At 43.0% G+C, this 22,541-nt stretch overlaps 1 protein-coding gene across 4 annotated transcripts; it reads right to left on the reverse strand.

Moving 5' to 3' along the window:
* Positions 1–32: 32 nt before the first annotated feature.
* LOC115130526 (regulator of G-protein signaling 14-like) lies at positions 33–20,042 on the reverse strand. 4 transcript variants are annotated; one of them, XM_065019609.1, is made up of 15 exons: positions 19,920–20,042; positions 18,373–18,394; positions 18,035–18,183; positions 17,820–17,912; positions 17,465–17,608; positions 14,462–14,641; positions 14,198–14,240; positions 13,967–14,058; positions 11,070–11,288; positions 10,850–10,926; positions 3,352–3,478; positions 2,179–2,260; positions 1,555–1,595; positions 1,351–1,444; positions 33–1,178 (listed from the first exon to the last, which is right to left on the reverse strand). In XM_065019609.1, the coding sequence occupies exons 1-15, from the start codon at positions 19,965–19,967 to the stop codon at positions 865–867; spliced, it is 1,725 nt and encodes a 574-aa protein (XP_064875681.1). In that variant the 5' UTR covers positions 19,968–20,042; the 3' UTR covers positions 33–864. The 4 variants fall into 4 exon arrangements, with proteins under 4 accessions (XP_064875681.1, XP_064875679.1, XP_064875682.1 ...); XM_065019607.1 differs by having other exon boundaries at positions 13,967–14,061; XM_065019610.1 differs by having other exon boundaries at positions 14,198–14,237; positions 19,920–20,041.
* Between the last annotated feature and the right edge of the window lie 2,499 nt (positions 20,043–22,541).

The raw sequence follows: 22,541 nt of genomic DNA on the forward strand, positions 1-22,541 counted from the left end.
ATGTGAGAGAGTAAACAGTCAGCATACAGGGGTAAATTAGATCAATATCACATAATTTATTCATGCACTGTACAATGCATGAGAACATTATAGGTTAATACAGAAGTTTGACCCTGAGTAGCACTCTGATAACACGGTGAGAAAAGGATTGGCCGTCACAGGAGACCTGGCATTCAAAGTGCAAACACAGCAAAGAAACAAAAAATGTGCTCATAAGTATTAAATGCCAACGAATCAATTAAATTAAATATCAAACTTTCACAAGAGAGAAAAGTACTCAAAATGCAAAATACCAAACACCTTAATTAAATATCAAATCACACACTAAAGAAAATGTACTAAAAGTACTATTAGTTCAAGTTAAATATTATGATAAGTAAAATACCGCAAAATATGAAAGACCATCTTGAAAGTAATTCCTTCATTGAAAAACAAAACTTCTGTTTTTTAAAATTTTTTATCAGACGTCAGGGGAGGAATTGGAAGCTAAAATAGATCCTTCATATCATGACATATTGTACCTTTGACATTGGGGATTAAAACAAACAATAGAGTTAATACAGTTTTGTACCAGACACAGTGATAACACATTGGACGCTGACCTTATTCAGACAATCATAAGCAAAAGTGCTTGACTAGGTCTCTTAATAGTTGTGGACTTCCTGTGCACAATTTATAATCTTTTGATGAACAATCTTTAAACAGGATTAATTGCTACATGTGTCAACATCCCTTGCCCAAACCTGACCTCAGCATTTTCACTAACACACACACACACACACACAGTAAAATGGGTCCTATACACTCACTCACACTTACACCAGGTACACAAAGTAAAAGTGACACTTAGAATGTTTTTATCTCTCAGACACTTGTTTGTTTTGAATCTATGTGTTTGGAACCTGATGAGTCTGTTACACACACTCCTGACTCTGCTGCTCCAACAGGGGTGGGAGTGGAGGAGGTAGTGGGTTGGTTATCTGACTCCTCTTTAATGTCTGTGGGGGCTCCATCCCCCTGTTCCCCTGCAGCCTCTCCATCCTCCCCCTGTTGCGTCTCCTGGTCCTGGCTAGGGGGTTTCAAGAGGAACTGGGGCAGCTCTAGGTGTTCCTTGGTCAGCAGGCCTCTCTGGTCATCCACCCGACAGGCCTGAGCTCTGGACAACAGCTCTATCATCGCTGAGAGAGAGACACAGGGGATGGGAAAAGGGGAAAAAGAAAGAATAGAGACATATAAACAGTTTGTCTCAAATTAGGGCTAAGGTGAGACTAAAATGTTATTGTTACAGCTATTAGGAAGTCTCCAGGGTTTAGTCCTAGAGAGGCGCAGTAAATAAGCCATGACTCGTACCATCCATCTCTTGATTCTTCCTGACTCTGGGCTTGGGGTTGGCTGCCTGAGGGGACACACGGACCTCTGGGCCTACTGGAGATGTAGCTTGATTCTGGAAATGTTTCAGAAGAACAGACAAACACTTGCTAAACTCTGGACACATGAGTAGGGCCAGGACATTTTCCCTACCATGCGAACTGGCCATCACTATGCAGGACTCACCTGTGTGACTGGAGTTGAGCCACTGACCCTGGAACTGCTAACTGTAAAAACAACAATAGTCAGTTATAGGCGGGCTACTGTACATGTTATGGAGTTTGACATAAGGCAAAACCCTGACATCAGTCACTTAAAAGGCGCTTTTCCCAGAAGAAGCTAGAATAAACCCCCCCTTCTCCAGTCCCTTTCTCATTATCTCCTAGTCCCTCTTTCTCATGAGTAATGAGTAGGCCTCAGCGAGTGACCACATATCCAAAGTGAAGGCAGTTCTGGTCCCAGAGCAGTGGAGAGAGGAGGTGAGTGAACTCACAGTGACACAGCACTCAACAAGCCAAATGTACTCAGACATCTAAGGGAGTGAGAGTGAAGAGAGGAGAGAAAGAAAGAAATAGTGTACAGGCAGGCGGAATAGAACGAGCCAGAGAAGGAATTGATGCCATTAGAAAAACAGAGAAGGAAATAAAACACTGTACATAGCTGACATTTCATAACCAAGTTTATATGGACTGGAAAACCAGTGAGGTTACACAACCCCAGCACTACAATTCCCTGAATCCTGTCCATTCTTATTTTCACCATGGGACAAATAACTAGTTAACAGGTGTGTGCTAATCACTATGTATTCACCTTTGACCTTGTGGAGCTGCAGCGTCTTATTGGCTAGTTTGAACGCATTGGTGCTCATGCTCAGTGGCACATCACTCCCACTCTGAAAAACAGGACATATGATCACACACAGACACTTTCTCTCTCACACCCACTTTCTCAGTAATAAACTGGTCTTGAACATCTCTAAAACTAAGAGCATTGTATTTGGTACAAATCATTCCTTAAGTGCTAGACCTCAGCTGAATCTGGTAATGAATGTTGTGGCTGTTGAACAAGTCTAGGAAACTACATTACTTGGAGTTACCTTAGATTGTAAACTGTCATGGTCAAAACATATGGATTCAATGGTTGTAAAGATGGGGAGAGGTCTAGCCGTAATAAAGAGATGCTCTGTTTTTTTGACACCACACTCAAAAAAAGAAGTTCTGCAGGCTCTAGTTTTGTCTAATCTTGATTATTGTTCAGTCTTGTGGTCCAATGCAGCAAGGAAAGACCAGCTGCAGCTGGCCCAGAACAGAGCAGTACATTTTGCTCTTAATTGTAATCAGAGGGCTGATATAAATACTATGCATGCCAGTCTCTCTTGGCTAAGAGTTGAGGAGAGACTGACTGCATCACTTCTTATTTTTATAAGAAACATGAATGTGTTGAAAATCCCAAATTGTTTGCATTGTCAACTTACATACAGCTCTGGCACACACACTTATCTCACCAGACATGCCACCAGGGGTCTTTTCACAGTCCCCAAATCCAGAACAAATTCAAGAAAGCAAACAGTATTATATAGAGCCCTTATTGCATGGAACTTCCTTCCATTGCGCAAATAAACAGCCAACTTGTTTTTTTTTTTAAAACAGATAATGCAACACCTCGCAGCACCACGCCTCTCCCCTATTTGACCTAGATAGTTTGTGTGTATGCTACGTGTGCCTTTTGTAGGCTACGTGTGCCTTTAAAAAAAATGTATGTAGTTCTGTCCTTGAGCTGTTCTTGTCTATTGATGTTCTGTATTATGTTTCATGTTTTGTGTGGACCCCAGGAAGAGTAGCTGCTGCTTTTGCAACAGTTAATGGGGATCCTAATAAAATACCAAATACCAATACATATTCACTCAGAATTTCTAGAACACACACACATTCACACAAGACATTCTATAACACACACACACGCACACACACACACAGTCCTCACCATGGTGACCATGGCTTCGTGTGTTCTGAGTTGGTGTTTTTGTAGTACCATAGAAAGGGCATCCAGCAGAGTCTTACTGGACTTCACTATGATGCCGAATGTCTTACCAGTGAAAACCACCTCCAACCTGAAACACACACACAGCAATGTACAATACATATTCAGAAACAGTACACATATCAAATCAAATGTTATTGGCTGCATACATACATTTAGCAGAAGTTATTGCAGATGTAGCAAAATGCCTGTGTTCCTAGCTCCAGCAGGCAGTAATATCTAACAATTCACAATGCACACAGATCTAAAATAAAAATAATGGAATTAACAAATACATAAATATTAGGATGAGCAATGTCGGAATCCAGAATATAAAAAGATTTACGGTACCATTCAAAAGTTTGGACACACCTACTCATTCTAGGGTTTTTCTTTATTTTTACTATTTTCTACATTGTAGAATAATCAAAACTATGAAATACCACATATGGAATCATGTAGTAACCAAAAAAGTTTTAGATTTGAGATTCTTCAAAGTAGCCAACCTTTGCCTTGATGACAGCTTTGCACACTTGGCATTTTCTCAACCAGCTTCACCTGGAATGCTTTTCCAACAGTCTTGAAGGAGTTCCCACATATGCTGAGCACTTGTTGGCTGCTTTCCTTCACTCTGCGGTCCAACTCATCCCAATCCATCTCAATTGGGTTGAGGTCGGTTGATTGTGGAGGCATTGACTGACCTTCATGTCTTAAAGTAATGATGGACTGTTGTTGCTTATTTGAGCTGTTCTTGCCAATATATGGACTTTGTCTTTTGCCAAATAGACCTATCTTCTATATACCGCCCCTACCTTGTCACAACACAACTGATTGGCTCAAACGCATTAAGGAAAGAAATGTAAAATGTGTTTTTTACATTGGATTAAAGCAGAGACACAGAGCTACAAAATGGTATATCATACACTGCATTTGAGGAACCATGGGAAAGTAATTCTGCTTAGAAAGTTGTAACCTCACTTTTGAGAAAATGGCCTTTGAATGTTTTACTACCTACTGGAGAGCTCTTATTTGTCTACACCCATTCAGCGTCGTTCACACCCTCTTAATGTGTGTGTGGGATGAATAAGACTTTGCAGTATTTCTATAGCCCAGAATATGTTTTGTGTTATTACAAACATCTGGAAATAACTTTAGGATATCAGAGAGGCGGTAACTCACAAGCATTCCGACCAGAAATACTTTCCCGAATTGGGGTCCTTTGTTTGTACCCGCCCAAGGCAATTGAACTTATCCCAGAGGCTGCTCCAAGACACCCCTGGTGGAGCGGAGGTATTCAGTTGAGTGAACTTCTAATCTGACTCAGGAGGTGTGCATACCATCCACCTCTCCTGAGTATATTACTCGCTAATATTTTGTCCTTGGACAATAAAGTAGATGAGCTCAGGACGAGGATCTCCTTCCAGAGAGACATCAGGTACCGTAACATACTCTGTTTCATGGAATCATGGCTCTCTCAGGATATACTGTCCCCATCCAAAAAAGCCAGCTGGGTTCTCAGTACAGCGCGCAGACAGGATTAATTAACTACTCATTGTGTGATTGTGACAACGTACAGGAACTCAAGTCCTTTTGTTCACCCAACCTAGAATTCCTCACAATCAAATGCCAAGAGAATTGTCTTCGGTTATAGTCATAGCCGTGTATATTCCCCCTCAAGCCGATACCAGGACGGCCCTCAAGAATCTACACTGGTCTTTCTGCAAACTGAAAACTGAATATCCTAAGGCGGCATTTACTGTAGCTGGGGAATTTAACAAAGCAAATATGAGGAAAACACTACTGAAATTCTATCAACACATTGCCTGTAGTACTCGCGCATCAAAAACTCTCAACTGTTATTATTCTCCCTTCCGGGATGGCTACAAGGCCCTCCCCCACCATCCCTTTTGGCAAATCAGATCATGACTCCATTCTTCTCCTCGCTTCCTATAGGCAGAAACTCAAACAGGAAGTACCCATGCTAAGGTCTATTCAACACTGGTCTGACCAATCGGAATCCATGCTTCATGACTGTTTTGATCACGTGGACTGGGATATATTTTGGGTTGCCAATGAGAATATCATTGACATGTCCACTGACACGGTGTTCATCAGGAAGTGTATAGGGAATGTTATTCCCACTGTGACTATTAACTTCTTGGATATAGGGGGCGCTTTTTAAATTTATGGATAAAAAACGTTCCCATTTTAAACAAGATATTTTGTCACGAAAAGATGCTCGACTATGCATATAATTGACAGCTTTGGAAAGAAAACACTCTGACGTTTCCAAAACTGCAAAGATATTGTCTGTGAGTGCCACAGAACTAATGCTACAGGCGAAACCAAGATGAAACTTCAAACAGGAAGTGAGCCAGATTTTTGAGGCGCTGTGTTCCAATGTCTCCTTATAGGGCTGTGAATGCGCCAGAAAAGCCTACACTTTCTGTCGTTTCCCCAAGGTGTCTGCAGCATTGTGACATATTTGTAGGCATATCATTGGAAGATTGACCATAAGAGACTACATTTACCAGGTGTCCGTCCACCTGGTGTCCTCCGTCGAAATTGGTGCGTAATCTCCAGCTGCATGTATTTTCCCATGTGATTCAGAGGAGAAACAAAACTGCCACGAATGACTTATCATCGAATAGATATGTGAAAACCACCTTGAGGATTGATTCTAAACAACGTTTGCCATGTTTCTGTCGATATTATGGAGTTAATTTGGAAAAAAGTTTGGCGTTTTGATGACTTTCTCAGCCAAACGTGATGAACAAAACGGAGCGATTTCTCCTACACAAATAATATTTTTGGAAAAACTGAACATTTGCTATCTAACTGAGAGTCTCATTGAAAACATCAGAAGTTCTTCAAAGGTAAATGATTTTATTTGAATGCTTTCCTTGTTTTTGTGAAAATGTTGCCTGCTGAATGCTAGGCTTAATGCTATGCTAGCTGTCAATACTCTTACACAAATGCTTGTTTTGCTATGGTTGAAAAGCATATTTTGAAAATCTGAGATGACAGTGTTGTTAACAAAAGGCTAAGCTTGAGAGCCAATATATGTATTTCATTTCATTTGCGATTTTCATGAATAGTTAACGTTGCGTTATGATAATGAGCTTGAGGCTATAATTACGATCCCGGATACGGGATTGCTCGTCGCAACAGGTTAAACCTCCCCAAACCAAAAACTGTAGATTCGCTCAAAACTGAAAGTGTGAACACCCGCATTTAACCATGGCAAGGTGACTGGGATATGGTTGAATACGTGCATGTTATGTTATTAAACAGGAAAAACGTCAGCACATAGACAAAGTGTAGTCGCAATTCAATGTCTCAGACACGAGACATATGTGGCAGGGACTCGAGATGGATTACAAAGTGAAAACCAGCCATGTCGAGGACACCAATGTCTTGCTCCCGGACAAGATAAACATCTTCCTCGCCCACTTTGAGGATAACACGGTGTCACCGACGTGGGCTCTCGTTCTCCGTGGCCGATGTGAGTAAGACATTTATGCATGTTTTAACCATCGCAAGGCTCCTGGCCCAGACGGCATCCCTAGCCGCATTCTCAGAGCATGTGCAGATGAAATGGCTGGAGTGTTTACGGATATATTCAATCTCTCCCCTATCCCAGTCTTCTGTTCCCACTTGCTTCAAGATATCCACCATTGTTCCTGTACCCAAGAAAGCAAAGGTAACTGAACTAAGTGGCTATCGCCTCGTAGCACTCACTTCTGTCATCATGAAGTTCTTTGAGAGGCTAGTTAGGGATCATATCATCTCCACCTTACCCGACACCTTAGATCCACTTCAGTTTGCATACCACCCCAATAGATCCACAGACGATGCAATCGTCATCGGACTGCACACTGCCCTATCCCATCTGGATAAGAGGAATACCTATGTAAGAATGTTGTTCATTGACTACAGCTCAGCCTTTAACACCATAGTACCCTCCAAGCTCATCATTAAGATCAGGGCCCTGGGTCTGAACCCTGCCCTATGCAACTGGGTCCTGGACTTCCTGACAGAGCACCCCCAATGCTGATTCTCAACACAGGGGCCCTACAAGGGTGTGTGCTCAGCCCCCTCCTGTACTCGATGTTCACCCATGAATGCGTGGCCGCACACGCCTTAGCCCCTAAGACCCTCACAAACTTTATAGACAATCCTGTCGGGCTGTATCAACGCTTGGTGCGGCAAATGCACCGCCTGGTATGGAAACTGCACTGCCTGCAACCGCAGGGCACTCCAGAGGGTGGTGCGGTCTGCCCAACGCATCACCGAGGGCTCACTGACTGCCCTCCATGACACCTACCACCGCAAAATGTCACAGGAAGGTCTAAAAGATAATCAAGGACATCAACCACCCAGGGTCTGTTCACCCCATTATCATTCAGAAGGTGAGGTCAGTACAGGTGCATCAAAGCTTGGACAAAGGCCATCAGACTGTTAAATAGCCATCACTAGCCAGCCTTCACCCAGTACCGTGCCCTGAACTTAGTCAATGTCACTAGCCGGCTACCACCCGGTTACTCAATCCTGCACCTTAGAGGCTGCTGCCTTTGTACATAGACATGGAATCACTGGTTACTTTAATAATGCAACACTGGTCACTTTAATAATGTTCACATACTTTTTACCCACTTCATATGTATAGACTGTATTCTAGTCAATGCCATTCTATTAAACTATTGCTGTACATATGTACTATTCTATCCTGTGTATTCTATAGATATACTAAATACTCTATCCACATACTGTCCATATGTCTGTACATCCCATCATATACAGTACCAGTCAAAAATTTGGACACCTACTCATTCCCTCAATCAGCTTCATGAGGTAGTCACCTGGAATGCATTCCAATTAACAGGTGTGCCTTGCTAAAAGTTCATTTGTGACTGATCTCAGGAAACTAGGTGTATGTTGTGGGTCACCACTTCACAGGAGTGCCATTTGAACATAAATCAAAATGCATTTTTTGGCAGAAATCCCTTGTGGAACATGTGAAGTTTCATGTGCCTTAATAACAGACTTTTATGCCATCTGTAAATATGAATAAAATTGTTAAATTACAAGCCCAGTTTTGTTTTGCCACAGGAAAAGTTAGCAACCTTCCCGCTAGCCATGATTGGCTGAGATAATGAGTGGGCAGGATATGCCGAGATGAGTTTGAATTGGTCTGCCATAAAGCATGCTTCTGTCTATTTGAGCTGGTCAGTATGTGTAGGTAATCCTGCACTTAAAAAACTGTATCCCGTAGTAGAACTGCATAAGTGTTGCTCTCCACTTTCTGGAGGACCGAGTTTTGAAATCAGTGGAATTAGAGGATGATAGCTAAGGTGATAGAGAAAACACATGTCTCTGGATTACATCTACAAACTAAGGGCAACCATGGCATCCGTGACAGGGAGAGGCGTCCATCCATGATGTACACGGGTAAGATAGTCTATCTAGCTACATTTTCAGATATTACACTTTCAAATTTTGGCAGAAAGTAATTTTCATTTCAAGTAAAGTCTACTGTTAGCTGGCTAGCTAGCTAGCTACCGTTAGTTTCCTGGCTCGCTAGCTAATGTTACATGTATGGTCTTATTATTCGTATCTCAGAGCCATTTGCTTTGCTAGTTATAGGCTAATGTTTGTTAGCTAACATTGAATCCGGTTGGTTAGCTCCCTGAAGTTGTTTTCATTTCAAGTTAAAGTGTACTGTTAGATAGTTAGCTAACATTAGCTGGCTGGCTCGCTAGCTAAAATTACATGTATGATCTTGTTATTTGTATCTCAGAGACATTTTCTTTGCTAGTTAATAGCCTAATGTTAGCTAGCTAACATTGAACCTGGTTGGTTAGCTACCTGCAGATTCATGAAGGGTAGTAACGTCATGAGTTGGGATTTTGGTTAATTGTATACCTAGCTAGCTAGCTACATGTCTTAACAAAAGACTCCATTATGCAAGTAACCATTTCAATAGAATGTCACTGTGACAACTGTGGATAGACATAGCTGGTAAATTCGCTCAGGCTATCCACTCTCGTCTGAGTGTGCCAGATCGCAGAATAACTGATGAATTTATGAACGCTCAACACCCATTGAATATGGCCGGTGTCAGTAAAGATTGGCAAAAAAGCATAAATTGTTGCCAGAAGCGCAGTTGCAGTCACCAATGCTCTGGATAACATAAAAACTGTCTAACCAGCTCTGCTAGGGCAAGTAAAATGGTCAGTGAGTAGTTCTCTCATTTGTGTCTGAAAGAAGCTAGCAAGCTAGCCAATGTTAGCCAGTTAGCTTGGGTGCTTGATTGTTGTTAGGACAGAGCGCTAAGAACAACCATTAAAGAGATGGGTGGTGCTAAAGCCCTTTTTGGGCTAGGTGGGGCACTAGTGACCCACCTCGCCAACATCCGGTGAAATTGCAGTGCGCGAAATTCAAAATACATAAATCGTAACAAACATTCATGGAAATATAAATGTCATACATCGTTTAAAAGCTTAACTTCTTGTTAATCCAGCTGCTTTGTCAGATTTCAAAAAGGCTTCATGGCGAAAGCATACTATACAATGATCTGAGGACAGCGCCACGCATACAAAATCATTCAAAACATTTTCGAAACCAGCAGAGGCGTCACAAAAGTAAGAAATAGCGATAAAATAAATCACTTACCTTTGAAGATCTTCCTCTGTTTGCAATCCCAAGGGTCCTAGCTACACAACAAATGGTCATTTTGTTCGATAAAGTCCTTCTTTATATCCCCAAAAATGTTTTGTTGGCCCGTTTGATTCAGTAATCCAACCGTTCCAGTCGTTCAACATACAGACGAAGCAATCCCAAAAGTTACCAATAAACTTTGTCCAAACAAGTCAAACAATGTTTCTAATCAATCCTCAGCTACACTAATATGTCAATAAACAATCAAATTTAAGACGGAGAATAATATGTTCAATACCGGAGATAAATAACGAAGTGGGCACCCTCATCCACGCGCACCACAATACTACAGTCCAAATGAGAGCCACCTTGAAAAACTACAATTTCTAGCTCATTTTTCAAAAACGAGCCTGAAACCCTTTCTAAAGACTGTTGACATATGGTGGAAGCCATAGGAACTGCAATCTGGGAGGATTTCCTTTGAATTTCCCATAGACAAGCATTTTCAATGGGTGGTGACCTAAAGAAATATATATATTTGATGGATTCTCCTCTGGTTTTCGCCGACCATATCAGTTCTGTTATGCTCACAGACAATGTTTTAGAAACTTCAGAGTGTTTTCTATCCAATAATACCAATTATATGTATATCCTAGCTTCTGGGCCTGAGTAACAGGAAGTTTACTTTGGGCACGTCAGTCATCCGAACTTCCGAAAACTGCCTCCTAGCCCTAAGAAGTTTTAACACATAAACCCACAAATACATTGATGATGAGTGAGACAGGAAGAGGCACTGACTTACGTAAACGTTACCCTCAGCTCCAGGGAGACCTGCTGGTCTCTCAGTACGGAACAGTCCTGCTCCAGAGATAGTGGCTGCTGTAGGGAGAACATATACACAAAAAATATATACCGTCACTATAGAAAAGAACATTATTAACAAAAAACTCTCGCCCCAGAGCTCAGTCCCTGAACGGGGTGATAAAGTGAGACTTGAGCTGAGGGTGCGGGCCTGGGCTCACCCTGTTCTTGCTGTGGAGATAGATGAGGATGTCTTTAAGGGGGAAACCTCTCTTCTCACAGAGGCCTGACAGCATTTCTCTTAGGGGGAGACCGGGCCGTGTAGGAGCCAGGGAGGCACTGCCGTCAGGCAGGTAGACACAGCAGTAACCCCCCTCCACACTACCACCACCTCCATCACCCTGCCCCTGGTCTGAGGGGCGGGGACTGGAGCGACCGTTCTGGATCAGAGAGGGAGGGAGAGAAGGTAGAGAGAGTGGGAGTGGGGGAAAGTGAAAGAGGGAGAGAGGGAAGAAGAGAGAGATGGGAGCAGGAGGAGAGAGGAGAGGAAGAAAGGGAGGGAATGAATACACTTAATCATTGAAGTCTATATTTTTCTACATACAACGTATGGTATCTCACCCTATTCTCCTCCCACAGCCCAGATGACAGAGTCAAGCCCAGTATGATGCATTTATCAGCGTTATCAGAAAGCACAAGATTTATTTTTACTGCTACGAAGACGATACACATCTTTACATTTCTGTGTCACGAGGATTTTAGCTCCACAGAAAAATTATTAGACTATATTAGTGATTAAAATACTTGGATGGCTCACAACTTTCTCCTACTAAATCAAAACAAGACTGAGGCACTTATTGTTGAAGCCAAAACACAGAGAGAGAATCCGGCCTCTGAGATACCCAAAGTATCTGATGATAAGCTGTAGACCACACTATCTACTCTACCTAGAGAGTTTTCATATGTATTTTTCGTAGCTGTCTACATACCACCACAGGCCGATGCTGGCACTAAAACCACAGTCAATGAGCTGTATTCCGCCATAAGCAAACAGGAAAACGCTCATCCAGAGGCGGCGCTCCTAGTGGCCGATGACTTTAATGCAGGGAAACTTGATTGACAAATTTCTATCAGCATGTTAAATGTGCAACCAAAGGGGAAAAAACTCTAAACCACCTTAACTCCACACACATAGATGTGTACAAATATGTGTTCCTCACCCTCCATTTGGCAAATCTGACCATAATTCTATCCTCCTGATTCCTGCTTACAAGCTAAAATTAAAGCAGGAAGCACCAGTGACTCGGTCAGTAAAAAAGTGGTCAAATGAAGCAGATATTCAGTTACAGGACTGTTTTGTTAGCACAGACGAATATGTTCCGGGACCAACTGTACCAAGTGTCTTCACTGACATTTTCAACCACCCCCTGTCTGAGTCTGTAATACCAACATATTTTATGCAGAACACCATAGTGCCTGTGCCCAAGAAAACTAAGGTAACCTGCCTAAATGACTACCGACCCGTAGCACTCACGTCTGTAGCCATGAAGTGCTTTGAAAGGCTAGTCATGGCTCACATCAATACCATTATTCCAGAAACCCTAGACCCACTTCAACTTGCACACCGCCCTAACAGATCCACACATGATGCAATCTCTATTGAACTCCACATTATCCTATCTCACATGGACAAAAGGAATACATGCGTGAGAATGCTATTCATTGAATACAGCTCAGCTAAGCTAAGGACCCTGGGACTAAACACCTCCCTCTGCAACTGGATCCTGGACTTCCTGACAGGCAGCCCCCAGGTGGTAAGGGTAACAACACATCCGCCACACTCAGTCCCCTCCTGTACTCCCTGTTCACTCATGACTGCACGGCCAGGCACGACTGCAACACCATCATTAAGTTTGCCAATGACACAACTGTGGCAGGCCTGATCACCGACAACGACGAGACAGTCTATAGGGAGGAGGTCAGAGACCTGGCCGTGTGGTGCCAGGACAACAACCGCTCCCTCAACATGATCAAGACAAAGGAAATGATTGTGGACTACAGGAAAAGGAGGACCGAGCATGCCCACCTTCTCATCGATGGGGCTGTATTGGAGCAGGTTGAGAGCTTCAAGTTCCTTGGTGTCCACATCACCAACATACTAACACGGTCCAAACACACCATGGCAGTCGTGAAGAGGGCATGACAAAACCTATTCCCCCTCAGGAGACTGAACAGATTTGTCATTGGTCCTCAGATCCTCAAAAGGTTCTACAGCTGCACGATCGAGAAAATCCAGACTGGTTGCATCACTGCCTGATATGGCAACTGCTCAGCCTCCGACCGCAAGGCACAATAGAGGGTAGTGCGTACAGCCCAGTACATCACTGGGGCCAAGCTTCCTGCCATCCAGGACCTCTATACCAGGTAGTGTCAAAGGAGGGCCCTAAAATGTGTCAAAGACTCCAGCCACCCTAGTCATAGACTATTCTCTCTGCTACCGCATGGCAAGCGGTACCGGAGCACCAAGTCTAGGTCCAAGAGGCTTCTAAACAGCTTCTACCCCCAAGCCATAAGACTCTTGAACATCTAATCAAACTCAGACTATTTGCATTGCCCACCCCCCCACCCCCTCTTTTACTCCGCTGCTACTCTCTGTTATTATCTATGCATAGTCACTTTAATAGCTCTACCTACATATACATATTACCTCAATTACCTCGACTAACCGGTGCCCCCTCACATTGACTCTGTACCGGTACCTCCTGTGTAGCCCCTGTATATAGACTCGCTATTGTTATTTTACTGCTGCTCTTTCATAAATTAGTCCTTTTATTTCTTATTCTTATTCAGTTTTTTTTAACTGCATTTTTGCAGCCAGGAGGCTAGTATCAGCTACATTTATGCCTTTACTAGACTACTAGACTATGTTGATATTTTATATACGAATGCTTCCGCTCAGTGTTTGAGACAAAACTGTGGACACATTTATAAGAAATATTAAAACACACCTTTTTAGCTTTTTAGTTGTTCAGTTTTTATTGTTATTCTTTTGTTTTTATCCAATTATGTTTGTTCTGCAGTAAATATTTCCTTTTCTATTTTCATTGTTGCACTTTACCTCTATCTGCCTGTAGAAGGAGCCCAACTCCACACTGCTGTTGGACATCTGAGACTCCGAACGAGACACATTCACCTTGGGGTACGACACCTCTACTGAGAAGGGAGGGGGGGGAGAGAGAAAGGGAGGGAGAAAGGATGAGGCAGAAACAGACACGTGTGTGGAGTGGTAAAAATTGACCAGAGAATACCATGGGAAGAGAAGAGATATTATAGATGAGCGGAAGCCTACCTCCCCATGATCCTCTCTTCTCCCGTTGCTTGTTCTTCTTCTGCTGAACACAGGTTACAAGCTATTACTCATACCCATGCAATGGATTTACATCAGAGAAACTGGATATAATGACGTGATGCTTTTGTCTCCACCCTTAACAACGGGATTAATTTTCCACAGAGCGGAACGGCGGGCTAATAGAATCATTTCAAAATTTTTCAACAATGATCAAAACATTGCTTCCATAGTTATTGTTAAAACACATCCATCCATCCATCCCACCTTCTTGCTGTCGTTAAGGGAGGGGCTGGCAGTGGCCATGTTCTCCCATGATCCTGTGCTGGTGGGCTCAGGGGGGATTCTGGGTAGTGGCGTGCCCTCCACGCTGGCCAGGGTACATTCCTGGTAGAGAGGGGAGCGGACGAAGCGCCTGTAGCTGTCCATCTTCATCAGCCTAAAGATCTGACACAGGGGAGGGACGGGGACAAACAGACATGGCAACACACCAGTTCAGGTCATGGCACTGCATACACCACACTTCTACACTTTTGTTGGTAATACGTTTGAGTTGCTCTACTTTCTTGCTTTAAAAGATACATTTCACCACTGCTCTTTCACTGTATATGTCCATTAATATGATATTAATATATAATATGTGCAAATATAAGCATTTCTGCATCTCTCTGGACGAAACAGGCCATCTACATTTCCTGGTGGTAATCAAACCACAATATCCGGAATTCGTAGTGATTTCAGGATGAAGTACAACTGAGGTGGATCCAGTTGAGAACTGGGTATAACTATTTATTTTTCTTTTTGTGTGAACAACAACTGTAAATGGATAGTCATGGTGCGGTGCTCAGTACCTGGATGTGCAAACTAGAAGAAAGCACAGGCTGCTGGGGTAACATTTCAACGGTTACCTAACAGAGATATTCCTCGGAGCCAACAGTGCCTGGCGGCAATAAAGAATGCTGCCTATGATGTGAATAATCCTGTGGAGAAATATCCAAATGTCTGCGGTTGTCGCCAGCACTTTCAGCCAAACGATTTCGAAACGGGCCTGAAGTCTCAACTTAGGGGGTTGCCAGGTTGTCGAAAGTTGAAAAGTTAAGTTATTCCAAGGATTATCCCCTTCATTTCAAAGAAGAAAGCATCCGACCAGAGAACGTCAGTACAGAAAATAAGCAGAGGTAACGTAGCTAACTTAGCTAACTAGATAGCAAACTATATTTGTTTATCTAAACCAACATCGAGTTTGTTAGCTTTCATAATACGCTGGCTATACATCCCAAAGCAAATCAATGTTATTAGCCAGGTGCTATCTTTTTGTCATTTAGCAGACGCTCTTATCGAGAGCAACTAGAGTTAAGTGTTCGGCTCAAGGGCACATTGACAGATTTTTCACCTAGTCAGTTCAGAGATTCATACCAGCAACCTGTCAGGTACTGGCACAACCTCTTAACCGCTAGGCTACCTACCGCCCTAATGTGACTGGCCTATGTGTTCTAGTTACATAGTCCGATACCATCAGCATCTGCAGCGCCATCAACATAAAGCTCAGCACCGGGAATTAGTGTAAGTCACCTTTTGATAAATATTTCCATGACAAGATGAGCAAATAAATATACTGGAGCTAGCCATAAACTTGGTCCGTGTCTTGTTGTCATAGTTGGTATGTTTATAAGTAGGCTACAAATTCTTCTGTAGTTTTTCTCTCTGTATTCTGCAGGCTTAGTTGATTGCTTAGGCAAAGAATGAGGTCTAAACTGGAGAAAAGCAATTGGATATCACGAAATTTGGGAGAAAAAGGGTGCAAAATACAACAACAACAAAATTCAAACCCTTATAGTCAGTTCGTTGGCATGAGGGAGAGGGGCTGTTAGTTATCCTATTCACTATTATTGGCAGTGCTTGTCTACTCAACAGCACACACAACAGTTTAATTAGCGGAGTTTGCTAGGGATTGGGAAAAACTGTGACACCACTCTGAACCCCAAAGACTGGAGTTGCCCATCCCTGATTTAAATGTCCATCAAACAGAGAACTGAATTCCAAGTGTCAATTTCAATTTAATTTGAAATTCCAATAAAATTATTGAATTTACTCATAAATTGGAAAATAACGTTGATCTAAATTCAAATTTAAAAAATCTTCAAGTTATGGAATTGAAATTGAATTAGACTCTTTGGACTTTTGATTTGTAATTGTAAAAACATGTCATATTTGGAATTGAATTGAAATAGAATTCAATATTTTTACATTTCCCAGTTAATTAGATGAATGCACATAGTATAACAAATTGACTGTAAGTGTCACGTTTACCCCCACTACCCCTCTCTGGCGCTCGACGTCGCCAGTTGTCTCATGATTACGCACACCTGCCACCATCATTACGCGCACCAGCACCCAATTATACTCAACCGGACTCCATCACCTTCCCGATTACCTCCCCTATATCTGTCTTTCCCGTTGGTTCCTTCCTTAGGCGTTATTGACTCGGTTTCTGTTTCATGTCTGTACACTTTTCGTGTTTCTTGTTTTGTACTATGTTCCCATGCCTCAGCCAGCTCGCCATGGTTCCTGTGCCTTAGCCGGCTCGTCAGGCTCCCGCGCCTCAGCCGGTTCTAAAGGTTCCCACGCCTCAGCTGACTCTACAGGTTCCCGCGCCTCAGCAGAAACGTTGGGCCGCTCCTGGTCCTCGGGACCGTCCCTCTGGTCGGGGTCGTCCTGCGGCTGGAGCCACGCGTCAGGGAGGGGATACAGTCACATTTACACGATCCCTCTCACCAGTACTCGACTCGACCACCTGCGCCTCATGACACTCACCTGGACTACATCTCCATCCATGTCTGTACGCTTTTCGTGTTTCTTGTTTTGTACTATGTTCTTTTTATTATTACATTTGCACTCCATGTACTTGCTTCCTGACTCCCAGCATACACGTTACAGTAGGATTTGGTTTTAATAATGTCAACCTGTATTTCCATATTTTCAGTATATCTAGGCTGTCTGAACAGTGACATGAACAGCCTGATAGCCTTAGCGAATTTAATTTGAATTTGTGTAATTGTTAGGCATAATATTGAATTTGAAATGGAATTCTTGGAATTCACCTAACATTGAAATTCAGAGGAATTGAATTATCTTTGAATTCAATGTCTGGAATTGTAATTGAATGAAATGGAATTTACAGGGAGTTATTATGAGGTACAGTAGCCTTGTGTAGCTGGTCTGTGTGAGATGTGTGTGTGTATGCGACCGCCAGGTGACAGTAGAGCAGACCTGTGTCTGGGCCTTGTCGAACATTTCAACTTCAGGTTTCTGCAGGTCCTCCTCCTCCACGCGAGCTGTGTCATCGATGTTCACAGAGTAGGGAGCATGGTCAGATAGGTACGTCTGGAAGATGGAGCGAGCCTCCTCAGCAAACTACAGGACCAGAATCAAACACAGTCATCAGACCACCTGTAACCTCAGCTCCATCAACTGACCTTAACTCCACACACTCATTCCTCCCATGTAGTTAGATGTTGTCTCATAGCACGTACATAATAGTCAACATGGAAAATGTAATACCACAGATACAGTCAAACACATAGCTAGGATTCATGAAAGAGAAGACAGAGAAATCCCACAATACCTCTTTCATCCTACTGGGAGGAATCTTCCGGAACTTCTCACAGGCCTGATAAAATAGGATGTTCTCCGCACTCACCTCTGACCTCAGGAAGGCCTTGCATGACACAACAAAGAGCATAACTGATAAACAGATTACCTACAATACAGCTCCCATCAGACCTGATCATTAGTGTGTGTGTGTGTGTGTTTTTGTTTGTGTATGCATCTATGGCTCACTGTGAAGTAGCGTATTCCCATGGGATCTTCCAACAGCTTCTCAAAGCACACGGCCCAGCTGACGACACCGCTGGCCTGGGCATCTCCCCCCTGGACCCCTGGTAGACTTGTACGACTGCCCCCACAGCCACGACCAGACATGTTCAGCTCTGAAAAATCACACACACGTTAACTATTAACACCCCATGTACACACCCTAAAGCCTCAGAGTATCAGACTAGCGTTACTGCTCACACAGACATGTTCAGCTCTGAGAAATAGTCTTCAGACAGACACACATGTGCGAGAGAGCGAGCGAACACACACACACACACACACACACACCATCAATTACTTACCTCCGTCTGACACTGCCTGGCTCTGCAGAGACAAGTAAGGGGAATGTGTGTCAGTCTCAATTAAGTACAATATAACATGATGCATACCATACAGATCACAGTTACACAGACATTCAAATACATTCAAATCTAAAGTTAGAAACAAACATAAGTGGACACCAACTTTATGGAACAGGAATACAGACCAACTTTACAGATCAGAATACCACACAAAACATGAAAAATCATAAAAACACTCAACCAGATCTCTCAGGCAGTGAGTGAATGAAGGATGGTCTCAAAAACACAACAACACAGCATCAGGAAGTGGAGAGGAAAGAGAACAGCTGCATGGCTTTGTTGTTCTGACAGTTCCCCTCTATGGTAAAGCACTCAAGCAGGCAAGGCCCAAGCTCACACAGGAAGAGGGTGTCACTCTACTGCTCTCGTTCTCTCTCTCTCATTCAGCTTTCAGGACAGAAAATGTTGTTTCTTCAGCTCTAGTTCATCTTAGCCTTCCCCTCTGTGGTGAGAGTAATAATATGCAAACACAAAGACAGGCAGACACGCACACATATTCTTGTTCTTAGAGCACACATGAGACAGACCCAAAGAGAGCCTATGTCCTCACTCATACAGTGCATGCTAACAGTGCATGGCAACATATGCGTGTATTCATTTGAACATTGGGGACTCCACTCACACAACAGGAGACACCTTGGGAATCCAGTCACCATGACAACCATTGGGAGAAGGGGCAGAACTTGTACTCCATCCGTGGTTCATTCCTCGTATCCACACTGACTCACTTTAAAGCTTTCTCAACATCCTCCTCTGAGGGTATGAGGGCACATCACCCAACACACACTGTAATATGACTTAATGCACCACATACAAGACATGACATCAACACATGATACTACTGACTAGTGACAGGATGTAGCAACTTACCAAGGGATGGTGGAGGGGATCTGTAGGCCCATACTGAGAACATCTGGAGACTTCTATCTCCCTCACCAACTTTAAACATCTGCTATCTGAGCAGCTAACCGATCGCTGCAAGCTGTACATAGTCCATCGGTAAATAGCCCACCCAATTTACCTACCTCATCCCCATACTGTTTTTATTTATTTACTTTTCTGCTCTTTTGCATACCAGTATCTCTACCTGCACATGACCATCTGATAATTTATCACTCCAGTGTTAATCTGCAAAATTGTAATTATTCGCCTACCCCCCATGCCTTTTGCACACAATGTATATAGACTCTTTTTTTTTCTATTTTTTCTACTGTGTTATTGATTTGTTTATTGTTTACTCCATGTGTAACTCTGTGTTGTCTATTCACACTGCTATGCTTTATCTTGGCCAGGTCGCAGTTGTAAATAAGAACTTGTTCTCAACTAGCCTACCTGGTTAAATAAAGGTAAAATTCAAAAAAACTCACCGGCCACATTGTGTACACGAGCGTTGCACGATAAATTTGCACATACATTTTATTCACATGTCTCGTAATGTTGCACCTCACTGAATTCAACCCAAATCTACAGAGAAACCGATAACTTACCATGTGACCAACACCAGGAACACCCAGAGTCTTCATATTCTTTGGCATGGCCGAAGCACCGGTGGGAATGCGAAACGATGCTCACACACTGGGGGGGTCACAGCAAAGTGATCCGCCCTGCACTGACACACACACTTGGGTCCTCCTCATTTAGGACTTCCTGACTGAAAGGGAAGTGTCGCTGTGGCAACAGGCCACAAAAGGGGAAGTGTGGTTACAGTGATCACACTGCTCTTGTGTTGCCTCTTGAGAAACTCTCTGATGTGGATGGTTGGGTTGTGTGTTTCTGCCCTACTGTACTTCTTGCACAGACTAGGCAGTGCAGGCTGTAAGGCTTATGAGGATGAAAACACGCACCTGTACTGAAAGTATGCAGGTGAAAACTTGTCTGAGCAAATAAGGCTACTGTACTTGAGATATAGTAGCACCAACCACAAGAGCTGTGGCTCGGCTTCCCATCCCATCAGAGATAGGGCTGGTGAAAACACTGTAGGCCTATGTATGATTTGAGGTGCTTCATAGGCTACTCAAGTTAGACAAACATTTCAGAAATTAATTAATTAATTTCTGAAAATGTAAATTCGTTTTTTTTAAACATTTATTTTAGTTGGTGGGCGGGTATGGTTGTAGGTGCTCAGTTTCCCAAACTTATTCTGAGCGGCCCCCTTCGCCAGGCAGGAGAAGCATTGGCAGAGCCCGCTGAAAGCCCCCATTCTCTGGGAAAAAAAGCTTTTGGGATGGAATAAAATGTTGTTTTTACATAGTGCTAGAGGAGAGAGAAGAGAAGAGTTTGATAACAAAGCAGCAGTTTAAAGTGAACGCTAAGCTACTCCTTGAAGAGTCAGCGAATTTTGAAGATACAAAAATCATTTGAAGACATGCGATTTAGGAATGCAAGCATAACAATAAATTGTATAATTCAAACTTAGGTCTATATCTACAACTACATCTTGGCAATTTTAAAACTGTTTGTATCCCCAAATTCTTTCACTATTGGGAAAAGTGCCAATTCAAATAAAATCAAATTGTAGTTGTCACATGCACCAAATACAACGCTTACTTACATGCCCTGAACCAAAAATCCAGTTCAAGAGTTAAGAAAATATTTACTAAATAAACTAAGGTAAAACAAAACGTGATAATAAGTAACACAAAAAAATAACAATAACTACCGTAATTGCTGGACTATTAAGCGCACTTGAATATAAACCGCACCCACAGAATTATAAAAAAATATGTATTTTGTACATAAATAAGCCGCACATGTCTATAAGCCGCAGGTACCTACCGGTACATTGAAACAAATTAACTTTACACAGCCTTTAAACGAAACACGGCTTGTAACAAAAATAAATAGGCTTTAACGAAACACGGCTTGTAACAAAAATTAAACAGTAGCCTACCGAGAAAGTCAATGGTCACTATCTTCCTCCTCCTGTGCACTGAAACCACTGAAGTCATCTCCTGCGGTGTCGGAGTTGAATAACCTCAGAATTGCTTCGTCCGATGTTGAATCGCTGCCCTCTTCAACACGCAGCAGTCCAGCCTTTCGAAACCCGTTGATGATAGTGGATTTTTTGACAATGCTCCACGCTGTCAGCAGCTCTATTTCCTTTTCCAACTGCCAGATCGATCGCCTTCAACTTGAAAGCTGTATCATATGCATTTCTCCGTGTCTTTGCCATGATGAGGGTGACAACATGACTACCGTAATCAGAATGATGGGAAGATTGATCGCGCTCGATTTACATCACATTATGTGACGGTGCTCAGTTTTTTGGCGGCATGAATCTTGTGAAAGCGGGAAAAATCCATAAATTAGCCGCGTCATTGTATGGCGAGGTTCAACGCGTGGGAAAAAAGTAGCGGCTTATAGTCCGGAAATTACGGTAAGCTATATAGAGGGGGTACCGGTACCGAGTCCATGTGCGGGGGTAAAGGTTAGTCGAGGTAATTTGTACATGTAGGTAGGGGTCAGGATGCTCTCGATGGTGCAGCTATATAACTTTTTGAGGATCTGGGGACCCATGCCAAATCTTTTCTCGTGCCCCCTTCACTACTGTCTTGATGTGTTTGGACCATGATAGGTCATTGGTGATGTGGACACCAAGGAACTTGAAACTCTCGAACCGCTCCATTACATCCCCGTCAATGTTAATGGGGGCTTTTTCAGCCCTCCTTTTCCTGTAGTTCACTATCAGCTCCTTTGTCTTGCTCACATTCAGGGATAGGTTGTTGCCCTGGCACCACACTGCCAGGTTTCTAACCTCCTCCCTATAGGCTGTCTCATCGTTGTCGGGGATCAGGCCTACCATTGTTGTGTCATTGGCAAACTTAATGGTGATGTTGGAGTCGTGCTTCGCCACGCAGTCATGGGTGAACAGGGAGTAAAGGAGGGGACTAAGCACGCACCCTTGAGGGGCCCCCGTGTTGAGGAGTGTGTCAGATGTGTGTCAGATGTGTTATTGCCTACCCTTACCAGCTGGGGGTGGCCCGTCAGGAAGCCCAGGATCCAGTTGCAGAGGGAGGTGTTTAGTTCCCAGGTCCTTAGCTTAGTGATGTGCTTTGTGGGCACTACTATGGTGAACACTGAACTGTTGCCAATAAACAGAATTGTCACAT

The sequence above is a fragment of the Oncorhynchus nerka genome, linkage group LG6, assembly GCF_034236695.1.
Source record: "Oncorhynchus nerka isolate Pitt River linkage group LG6, Oner_Uvic_2.0, whole genome shotgun sequence".
Classification (NCBI taxonomy): Eukaryota; Metazoa; Chordata; class Actinopteri; order Salmoniformes; family Salmonidae; genus Oncorhynchus; species Oncorhynchus nerka.

Bases quoted from the DNA above. Each gene is read 5' to 3' on its own strand.
- LOC115130526 (XM_065019607.1), bottom strand. From the start codon at position 19,967: ATGCCAAAGAATATGAAGACTCTGGGTGTTCCTGGTGTTGGTCACATG. The intron at 14,062-14,197 runs GTAGGCTTCCGC...CTCCCTTCTCAG, and splicing joins GAAGAGAGGATCATGGGGAG to TAGAGGTGTCGTACCCCAAG. The intron at 2,261-3,351 runs GTGAGGACTGTG...CCTGTTTTTCAG, and splicing joins ACGAAGCCATGGTCACCATG to AGTGGGAGTGATGTGCCACT.